General features: G+C 34.5%; 1 protein-coding gene across 1 annotated transcript; it reads right to left on the bottom strand.

Moving 5' to 3' along the window:
- Window positions 1-6060: 6060 nt before the first annotated feature.
- On the bottom strand, window positions 6061-8396 carry LOC108208357 (probable pectinesterase/pectinesterase inhibitor 36). The gene is made up of 3 exons (XM_017378888.2): window positions 7898-8396; window positions 7064-7390; window positions 6061-6897 (listed from the first exon to the last, which is right to left on the bottom strand). The coding sequence occupies exons 1-3, from the start codon at window positions 8358-8360 to the stop codon at window positions 6206-6208; spliced, it is 1482 nt and encodes a 493-aa protein (XP_017234377.1). The 5' UTR covers window positions 8361-8396; the 3' UTR covers window positions 6061-6205.
- Between the last annotated feature and the right edge of the window lie 2616 nt (window positions 8397-11012).

The following is an 11012-nucleotide window of genomic DNA, read 5'->3' as shown; positions in this document are numbered from 1 at the left end:
AAGTTCAGTCAAAAATTTTACGGTGAAATAATAAAAACTTATTTTTATATAGTGTTTTTAACCAAATGTACAAAACAAATAGAATATCAACTTTTTTTATATTTTATATTTTCATATTTTATGACGACGTTTTTATAATTTTGTCAAATCCAAATTTTATGCAATAATTTTGTAAAATTTATAATTTTAAAAAATATCAGTATTTTGAAAAATATCTTCATATTTTGAAATTTTATTAGGACATTTTTATAATTTCGTAAAATTTATAATGATGAATAATTTTCAATTTTTTAAAAAGGACTTTTGTATTTTTTAAATCTTATGAGTGAAATCTGTAATTTCATAAAAGTTATAACGATGAAAAAAATGTATTTTGGTAAATATTTTTATCTTTTTAAATTTCATAGAGTAATGAGCACCCTTATAATTTCATAAAATTTATAATGATGGAAAAATATTAAATTTTAAAAAAAATATTAAATTTATAATGATGGAAAAATATTAAATTTATAAAGTTTGGTCAATTTGATCCTAAAAAATAAACCACCCAAAAGAATTGGGACGAAAGGAGTATATAATATTTAAATTAAGATATTTTGATATTTTAATTTGTCATATTTGGTTGGAGACTTAAATATTTATGACAAAATCATCGTTTCAGTCGATTAATCACTACAAGATATTTTGCCGATTTGATTTTTTAAAATTGATTAATCATAGTTTATTTTTCTTAAAACTAGTATAACAAGTTTTATAAATTAAATCTTTCTCAAAAAAAAAAAGTTTTATAAATTAAATATTATTATATTTTTTTAATAAATCTGATTGATATCCGGTTAATATTAATTCTCTGTTATACGAATAATTGCCAAACGGTACAGTTTTCATTTTCACTCGTTACTATTTGGATTGTTCTCCCTCTTTCTAACGTTAACATGGTACTAGAGACTAGAGTTAACATGACACCAGTGACAGATCACTCCACTCTCATTTATTTTTGGAATAGAAATTATTTAACTAAAATATGATGGTCATTTAGCCATGTAAATTATTTTAATTGTAAAATATTTGATTAAAGTGCAAGACATTGTCAATTGACGACAACAAGGAGTACTCGATTAAAAATGACTTCTTATATACTAAAAAGAAATATTATGTAATTCTCGAACATAAATAAATTTTATTTAAGAACAAACCTCTATAAACAGTTAAAATATACGATAATTTTTTGTTGAATTTGATTTTTATTTTACGAGTGAATTTTATTACATTATATTGTGTTGCTGGAACTACGAAATACATATAAACTATTATTTATTATAATTTGAAATATTAATATATTTGATTAAAATGTGTGGCGTCGATTAGGTGTATAAATAATTTTGATTATAAAAAATTCAAAGTGTGAGGCGTCACAGCTCGGCGACAGCGATAACAATAATTTTTACAAATTAAAAGATATTATATAATTGTCATACATAAATAAATTTTATTTAAGGATTAAATTTTAAAAATATTCAAATTATACAATAATTTTTTGTTGAATATGATTTTTATTTTATCAATGAACTGTTATTACATTATATATTTTTGTTGAAACTATGAAATATACATAAATTATTATTACTTATAAACTTTTTTAAATATAAATTATTTAACTAAAATACGATGTGTCGCCGTCACCGAGAAGTAAAAGGGCTTTTTATATTCTTTATTATATTTTATATAGTTTATAAATTTTGAAATATAAATATTTGATTAAAATGTGAGGCATTTGGTTATCTGTATATATTATTTTGATTATAAAATATTTGATTAAAGCATGAAACGTCACAGTTCGACGCGGTGAGTACTTGATAAAAATTTTTTTTTTATATAAAAAGATATTTTGTAATTGTCAAACATAAATGAATTTTATTTAAGAATCAAATTTTAAATATAGTCAAATTTTAAAATCATTTTTTGCCGAATGTGATTTCTATTCTATCAATAAACTTTTATTACATTATATTTTTTCTTGAAACTATGAATATATATAAATTATTATTACTTATAATTTTTTTAAATATAAATTGTTTGACTAAAATACGAGGCGTCGCCGCTCGGCGACGTCGAGGAGTACTGTGCAAGAAGGCCTTTTATATACCGAAAAATATTATATTTTTATACTAAAACACAAATTATTGCATATACATTATACTATTTTGATTATAAAATATTCGACTAAAGTGTGAAACGTCGTCGGTCGATAACGCCGAGGAGTACTTGATAAAAACGCTTTTTATATATTAAAAGATATTATATAATTCTCGAACATAAAGTCATTTTATTTAAGAACAAGCCTTTATAATTATTCCAATTATACAATAAGTTTTTGTTGAATTTGATTTTTGTTTTCAATGAGCTTTTATTACATTATCATTTCTTCGACCTACGAGATATATGTAAATCATTATTGATTATAAATTATTTAAATATGAATTATTTGACTAAAATACTAAGCGTTGCTTATTTTAATAACAAAATATTAAAATGCGAGGAATCGCCACTCGGTATAACCGGGAAATCTTTATGAAAATTGACTAAACGAACAAAGACAAATTACATGTTATAGCCAAATTTGGCTAGGTCCTTGTTGGGCCGGGCATGTACTTAGTTTAACTAACTAAGACATGAATTGGGCTAAGAGTCCTATAAGAGGTATCGGGACGCGCCCTCCTGCTTACAAATGAGGGACGCGACCGACCCTTGAAGACACCAATCTGAACGGAAGGGCGTAGCCCTCCGTGGCGTGACTAATCCGCCGATGTTGCGTGAAGAGGACGCGTCCTCCGAGTCACAAGGAGGGACGCCTTACTTGAGAATGTTGATGGAAGGACGCGACCGACCCTCCGTCCACCCTGTTATGACCAAAATTGGTCATGGTGTTGGAGGAGGGCGCGCCCTCTTCGGAGGTGACCGAGGGGTGCGGTCCTTGTAAGAAATGGACCATGAGATGAAGACCAAGGGCGCGCCCTTAGCGGGACGATCCCTTGGGCGCGGCCTTTGTATATTAGAAGACAAGTCTGACCGGTTGTTGAGACGACTCATGGGACAAGACAGCGAAGATGAAGGGCGCTCCCTCAGGGGTCGCGCCCACATGTGGACGCATTGTGTGAGAGGATGAGTGAGTCTCAGTGACGACCCTTCCGGGGGATATGAAGACCTACCCCTCCGGGGGATATGACGACCCTTCTGAGGGATATGAAGACTAGTGCCAGGCTCATCTGGAAGTTATCAGGATCATCTGGTAGTTCCCGGGTTACGACCGGGCGTGATCTATAATCCCCAATCCTGCTATCTGCCGGGTTGTCCTCGTGCGGGGGCTTGGGGTGATCATGGTTGTAGAAGGCCCTCAGGGGTGACATGAAGGCCGATCATATGTCTGGGTCCTGTATTCTGGTGAGTTAGCCCTCATTGGGGGACTGAGACGATCGTGTAACTTGGCTCCTTACTTGCCTGACCTCTTAGTGAGAACCTTCACTAAGGGGGAAGGGCGCGCCCTACACCTCAAGGAATTGGTCACGGCTCTACCAGACGTCTCCTCCATGCTACGAAAAGTAGCGGTTAGTGTCATCTCTCGTAGTGGAGATGATGCCGTATCCGTGATGTACTTGGACTAGGAGTCTGAGGTAGTTGGCCTCAAGGCTTAATTCTAACTGGAGTAGGACTCTGAAGGCGTTGGACGTCTAAGAGATAAGTCACCACCTCCGGGTCGGTCTTATCCCCAAGAGGCCTAGTCCTGATCAAACTAGGAGTCTTGGTAACAGAACTACGTACGGCTTGATCCCCTATAAATATAGGGGTACGTAGGCACATTAGGGGATCATGAGTTGAGAGCACGTGAGACCAACTCAAAACCCTAATCTCAGCCACCCCCTAAAACAAACAACCACCACTCTCCGGCGACTAAAACCACCGTCGTAGATCTTGATTCCGGCCATGAACCTCATCTTTGTTGATTACCAAATTCCTCTATCAACATTACATATATACAAATTTTTACTTTATCAAAATTATCACCCAAATGTAAGATTATAATTTATTTTTATAAAGAATTTATAAGATTTAAAGGCCCAGCAGCGCGGGCTTAAATACTAGTATACATATTGTCGTCGGTGTTAGTCCGATCGAGTAGAGGTGTTTAATAGTTGTGTTCATCATTCAAAAGATTTATCATCTAAAATCAAAATTGTCACAATGTGAAAATAGTGGAAAATAAATTAAAAGAGAGATGTGGACAGATAGATTATAGAGGAAGATCATCTATGAGCAACTTTGTCAAAAGCTTCTTATCTTGTACCCAATTCAGTTGCACAATCGTATAAAGTGATAGAAAAAAAATATCATATATTCTCCTACGAGCTTCTAGTGAAACCTCCAAGTACATATTCTGTTAAGACTTGAGAGAGTATCAAATTCCGGAACTCAATCTTACTACACACTCTCGATGATCTTAAGAAAACTCATACTAGTGTATTTGTCGAAAAATTAACTTGATTTTCGAGAATCTTTAGTCAATCTTCTTCTCCAGAGATCAAAGAAAAATTTAACATAACCATATCATTGATTAATTTCTGTTATGATCACATTCTCTCTTCTGGGTGTCAGACTTAAACTCGCATCAGAAAAAGATTAATAAATCAGCTTTCGTCTCTCAACTAGAGTTGTAATTCGAGTCGGGCGGCTCGCGAGCTCACCCGGCTCGAACTCGTTTAAGTAGGCTCGACTCGGCTCGTTTAATTAAACGAGTCGAGCTCGGGCAAAAGTTCTGGCTCGTTTAATTAAACGAGCCGGCTCGACTCGACTCGTGAAATTAAACGAGCAGAGTTCGGGTAGAGGTTGAGGCTCGATTAAGTGTAAAATTAAATGAGTCGCTCGTTCGACTCGCTAAAACCGGCTCGTTTAGCTAAACGAGTCGGCGCGACTCGACTCGTGAAATTAAACGAGTCCAGTTAGGGCAGGGATTAGGGTTCGATTAGTTAAACGAGCCGGCTCGGCTCGATTAACTTCGGCTCGAATTACGCCCGGCTCAAAACTCGGATCGCTCGGCCCGAATTACACCCATACTCTCAACCGGAACATCTTTCTTGTACTTATACCAGTTAGCCCAGAAGAATATAATTGACAAAAATTGAGCTCAAGTAGTAGCCTATTGACAATGACAAGAATGAAAGTGAAGTGGAGAGTGATCTCATGCGAGGAGGAGTTTCGCTGTAAAAGAATTTCATAAGGCCTGCCAATATAAAACATGTCTGCTATTCCAAATACCGCGAAATGAAATGAGAGATAGAAGAGGCTAATCCGGGTATTATGTTCTACAAATGCATTCTTTCTCTTTAGTTCTATGACTCCGGCTAGTGTCATGGATATCACGGAGAGATTTAGGCCAACCCCGACTCCCTGCAGGTGAGTAACTCCATTTGGATGACCCGTTAGTTTACTCATTATATATCGCTTGATCCCCTATAAATACAGCGGTACGTAGGCAAATTAGGAGGACACGAGTTGGGAGCATTTGAGGCAACTCGAAACCCTAATCTCAGCCACCCCATATTTTCCATCACCACCGCTCAGCCACCATCATAGATCTTGATTCCGGTCACGAATCTCGAATTTTGTTAACTACCAAATTCCTCCGTTAATAATTTTCATTATTTATAATATACAAATACATATATTTATGTAAATATGGGTTATTCAAATAAGAAATTTAAAATAATAAATATTAATTTGAAAATTTTAAGTATTTTAGGTTTAACAAAAAGTAAAAATATTGGAAGTACAAACAAAACAAAAGAGATAACAGCGTATGAAAATAAAAAAGGATAAATGTGATAATGACTAATAAGTAGGGATAACTAGGTAAGTGCCAACAACATTTTAATTTTTTAAATGCTCAGTCCACTCGATCTGTCACATCATTTTGTAAGTATCTTTTGTAGCGTGTTCTGTGTACGTTGCCTACTGCAAAGACTTCTGGTTATATTCGTTGCTACTTGCTAGTGCTACCTTCACTAGTACTGTGCAATACGTCAATACATAATAAACTTTTACATAGTCCATTTTATTCTATCAGAGTGTTAAAGATTATTGCCCTCTTAATAGTCACCATATACTGATAAACATCACCCACGCATGCTTACTTAGTAATTATGCTTAATTTTTAAATATAAGGCGAAAATGGCACACCAGTTGCAGGAATCCACCGATCTCCATTGATGAAATTCTTAGCAGCGAAAGAATTAGCTTCATTAGAATCTTTTATCACGTGAAATCCAGGCCAATCCACCCTATGTGTTGTTGCAGCTCCATTTCCGGTATTCATATACTCTCCATAATAGAGCGTTGAAAGAGCGAAATCGCCCCTCCATTCAGTCCATCCTTTCGGATCAATTAAACCGTCCAAGTCCGTTTTCAGAATCACGGTTCTTGAATACTGTTTCCAGGGCCGGCCTAAGAAGGTCTTGAACTGGTCTTTGACAGCACTAAGATCAGGTGCAGGTAAAATTCTGGAATGTATTATTGAGATTCCTGTATTTTCTAGACGATCTTGCCTGCCTTGTGCTGTTATCATGTTACCCTGGTGCTGCATCGGCTTTCTGACATATATGTCGCAATTTTCAAAAACCACAGCAGCGTTACCAAATATATAATCTATGGTGCCATAAATTTGACAATCACGATAGAATTGTCGCAAGGAGTGCACCAAAAGAGTGTCTTGGTAGCCTTTTATGCTGCATTTGTAGAACAATGAAAAGTCTGAAGCAACTCTCAGAGCAACTGCTTGATGTTTCTCTGGCCCTGCCGCATTCTCAAATGTCATGTCCCTTGCCCAAAAGCCATCCCCTGAAACACCTGCAGAATTTGGACTACAAATATTATGCACGGAATCAATACTTACAGTCTTACACTATTCGATACAGACAGCTGAAACTAGTGAAAATTTGCAATTCTATTAAATCATTTTGTGAAACACGAAATTCAAATAAATTTTGAAAGTATACCATATAACAAGGCTTACCAAATGTAGCAGAGGTGAAAGTAGTGGCACCATCTCTAACATTTTTATCACCTGTCACAATAGTTTTGTCGATACCATCACCAACGAACATAATATTTTTTAGCTCTCTCCTGATATCCACCTTCTCCTTGTACACACCAGATTTCACGTAGATTATCACCCGTTGTGGTCGGTTGTCACCCAATTCTGCTAGTGAATCGACAGCGCTGTTAATAGTCTTGTAATTGCCAGAGCCATCTTGAGCCACTACAAGATCAGCCTTCGAGGATGCTGCACTCCATGATGCCAGAAGGCCCTCATTTTGCCCAAGATTTAGACTTTTCTGGACTGCTAAATTTATTTAAATAATGAACCAGCAAAATAGACTACTAAACTCAACAAATACAAACTGTTATATATTAATTCTAGAAAATTTTAGTAACTTAAAAGTTGACAGCTCAAGTCTCCTTAGAGGAATGCTACATCTTTCCAATTCGATATCATTACCAAAAAAAACGAATACCTGGCTATGTAACTTTAAATTTAGTGCATCTTAATCAGTGTAGTAAAAAACGTAAACAAATAGAAATCGGACTTAATCAGTGAAAGATCGGGAACCAAGACTAATCAGAAATTAACTAAATTGATCGAAGAAGATTAATTAATTAATCAAAAATTTAATCAGTTCAGTGAGTTATGCAACAAAGATTTAATTACCGCCTTTTAGAATAATGATCTTAATACATCATCTAAATCAAAAGGAATGAATAAATCAGTCCTATAATTTGGTAACAACATTATTTATATATCTAGAATCCGAATTTTATATTTAAATTTCATATAATATAGTGGTACCTCTACTTTCTGTAGTTCTTTTGGTTCCATAAAAGGCCAATGCATCTTGAATCAACATTGACAAGTTCTTATAAGCTCCTTCATGATTATCACCCGTGGCCAGCCCCTTCTCTTCCAAGCTATCCATACAACTCCGGTGACTACTTGCCGCCGCACTAAGCCAAGCCACCGCATCATCCCCGCTGTAATCCTCGCCATGAGCCAACTTCGCCAGGCGCGGCTCAGTGTCTTCATATAGCCTAGCACACTCACTCAAAGCCGCCAAATGAAGGCTCCGATAACTCGACTCATTATAATTAGACCCCTTGAGGCTCATTAAAACCCGAATCCCATCCATTGCTTCCACCACCCCTGACCATGCCTTTTGGATCACCTCTGGCTCATCTTTTTGGCAACTGATTACATTAACTACGGCTAAAAGATGAAGCAGCGCAAGAAGAAAGGTAGTGAACTTTCTACACATTTTTCCACAATATTTCAGAAAAACATATTGGTAACTAACAATCTTATAGTCTGTGTTTTCTCTTTGATGTCTTTAGGAGCGGACAAGTGGACATGCAGTAGTAAACAATGGACACGTGGCAGTAGAAGGATGATTTGGTAAAATCTTGAAGAAGTCGGCGTTACATTAAATACTCTCCGTACTCTTTTAGTTGTCCACTATTGACTTTTAATAGTCAAATTGACCATTTTAAAATGACTAATGTTCCGGGCATTCTTTCATTATTTTAAAATAAATTATATGCACTTTATAATAATATAATTTTTTTAATTATATAATATATATAAAATGTAGTCAAAATTTGATCAATTTAACTATTAAAAGTCAAAATCGGACGACTAAAATAGGAGGGGTTAGCATATATACAAGATATGTACTAACATGCGGGCTGATGGATGCATGGAAGTGAGTTACTCATGAACAAAGCGGTGCCGTGTAGCAGAAGAACTTGTTCTTTAACATACGTCCGAAAACTTCGATGTCATGTTTTGTTTACGAGCCTTTAGTTCGTTTGGTAATGACTTTTTATCTCACGTAAAAAGTAAAAAGAATCTCAAGGATAAGTAGCTTTTTGTATATTATTGGGCGGATTCAATGAAATTCGTTGGGGAACTATATGGTTGAAGCACATGAAGGCTAATTTTTTAAAGCTACTGCGAACATCGTCAACCCTACTTTTTTTACTCATGGAAATAGGTAGATTATTGCAGATGAGTGAAAGTAAATATATCTCAGAGAGTATCTAATGACGCTGAGTAGTCTCCGAATGAGTAAAATACCTGATTCTCGTAGGTTGTGCAAGGCAGGAAACTTTACTGTTATTGCATAAATCGTGTAGGTAGGATTAATGCAGATATTTGTAGAAATTTACAAATCTTTTCCTCCTCGCTTGCTTTCTGAAGTAGATGAATTTTTTCCATTCACATTAAAGTTATTGATGTTTTATTTGTCTTGTATCAAATTTTGGTATTCCTTAGGTTCAAAGGCATGCAATGCAGTGTAGGCTTAGGCGAACTTGGGTTGTGCTTCAACTACAATTATACATCCTTCTACGAACCTTAATTCATCAAACTAATTTAATATTTATTTATTTATTGAATATCATACAAAAATGACAAATTGAGCGGAAGAAAATCGAAATGTTGATAATATCTTTTTTTAATGGAAACAAAAATATTGATTTACGAACGGTAGAAACGGAGATAACAAGACCGCAAGGGTTCATCATTAAAATACAGAAAATGAGACGAAGAAAATAATTGGTCTAGATTTTAGAAAAGACCAAGTTTTTCTTTTATTACCAAAAAAAAAAGATTAACTTATCCAGCGATGTAGAAAATGAAAAATGCTAATTATCTCAAAAGTGTTTCATTTTTTTATATAAAAAAAATCTAATTAAGAATGTATAATTAGTTGCATTTAAGCTAACAATAATGAAACTCTCCATGCATGTAAATCATCCTATTAAAGTTAATCATATTTCTATCGTATCATTCGGGAAAAAATTTAAGTACTTCATCATACTTTATGCTCAAAAAGTTTAGAAAAGTTAAGTACGCTTCTAGTTCAAATAAGCTGAACTTTTCTGCGTCATGTGTTAAATTGTCCACTTAAGCCCATTTGAAGTAAAAGTAGCTAGACCAATTATATTTTTATTTTTATTTTTATTTTTTTCACAAGACCAATCTAAGATGTTGTACAAGAAAGGTCGTAGTTTTAAAGAGATGGGCCAAGTAAACTAAATGGTTTGGGGTTTCTCAAATGAAAAACTGAACGAAGTTTATGTAAAAGTTCACACTACGGTGGGTTTTATTACAATAGAGTTGGGCCTAGAAAACTTGACTTTGTTTCATTGTTTTGCGTTCAGATCTGGGTACCTGTCGATCATACAAACTTTACGCGGTTTACTGGTTGCACAAGATTAGGGCTGATGGCCTTGTTTTATGATTATATAATTTATATTTTTTATTATAAATATAAGTAATATATCTTAATTTTAGTGATGAAAATGTTAATTAATATTTTATAAAATAGAATGTTACATGTAATTCTTAGCGCTTCATCTGAATATGCAACCGCGCCTGATTTAAACAACCATGTGCAATTTAAAGACGACGTAAAAACAGGTCGATCGTTAATGCATCTTCAAATCAAGCCATAGATTTTATTTATTTATTTTCAAGACAGTGCTTTTGTTTTGTTAGAAAAGAAAGAGAAATTGAACATCATCATTGGTCAATTCTCTTTCGTTTTCGTTATAATATGTAAGCGCAACGCATGGTTTTGCTTGTTCAAGTTGGCTGTGAGGACTATACATATGAATGCACTCTTCTTCTTGTATTACTTCTCCCATGTAGATTCCTCCCCATTCGCCAGGATTGTTGACAAAGACACTTATGGTTCTGCACACTTTGTTTGTAAGTTAATCAACACATATTCACAAGTTGCCCACAAATATCTAATTTCAACATATTGCAAATTCCAAACACAATTTTCTGGCTTTCCTCATTGAAAAGATTTTGGAATGTGAGATGAGAATGTACTTGCACCTCTAGCTACAAGAAAATAGCTTGAAACAGTCGCAACCAATCTGTTATATTTTTCATTTTTAAA

Source organism: Daucus carota, chromosome 2, assembly GCF_001625215.2.
Source record: "Daucus carota subsp. sativus chromosome 2, DH1 v3.0, whole genome shotgun sequence".
Taxonomy (NCBI): domain Eukaryota; kingdom Viridiplantae; phylum Streptophyta; class Magnoliopsida; order Apiales; family Apiaceae; genus Daucus; species Daucus carota.
The sequence above is the reverse complement of the archived record's forward strand: the minus strand, read 5'-3'. Positions and strand labels throughout refer to the sequence as shown.

What these genes read in the sequence shown, in the direction of transcription:
- LOC108208357 (XM_017378888.2), bottom strand. Translation starts at nt 8,360, where the DNA reads ATGTGTAGAAAGTTCACTACCTTTCTTCTTGCGCTGCTTCATCTTTTA. An exon ending in AAGAACTACAGAAAGTAGAG is followed by an intron (nt 7,391 to 7,897) that starts GTACCACTATAT and finishes TAAATTTAGCAG; the next exon opens with TCCAGAAAAGTCTAAATCTT. An exon ending in TTTCACCTCTGCTACATTTG is followed by an intron (nt 6,898 to 7,063) that starts GTAAGCCTTGTT and finishes CAAATTCTGCAG; the next exon opens with GTGTTTCAGGGGATGGCTTT.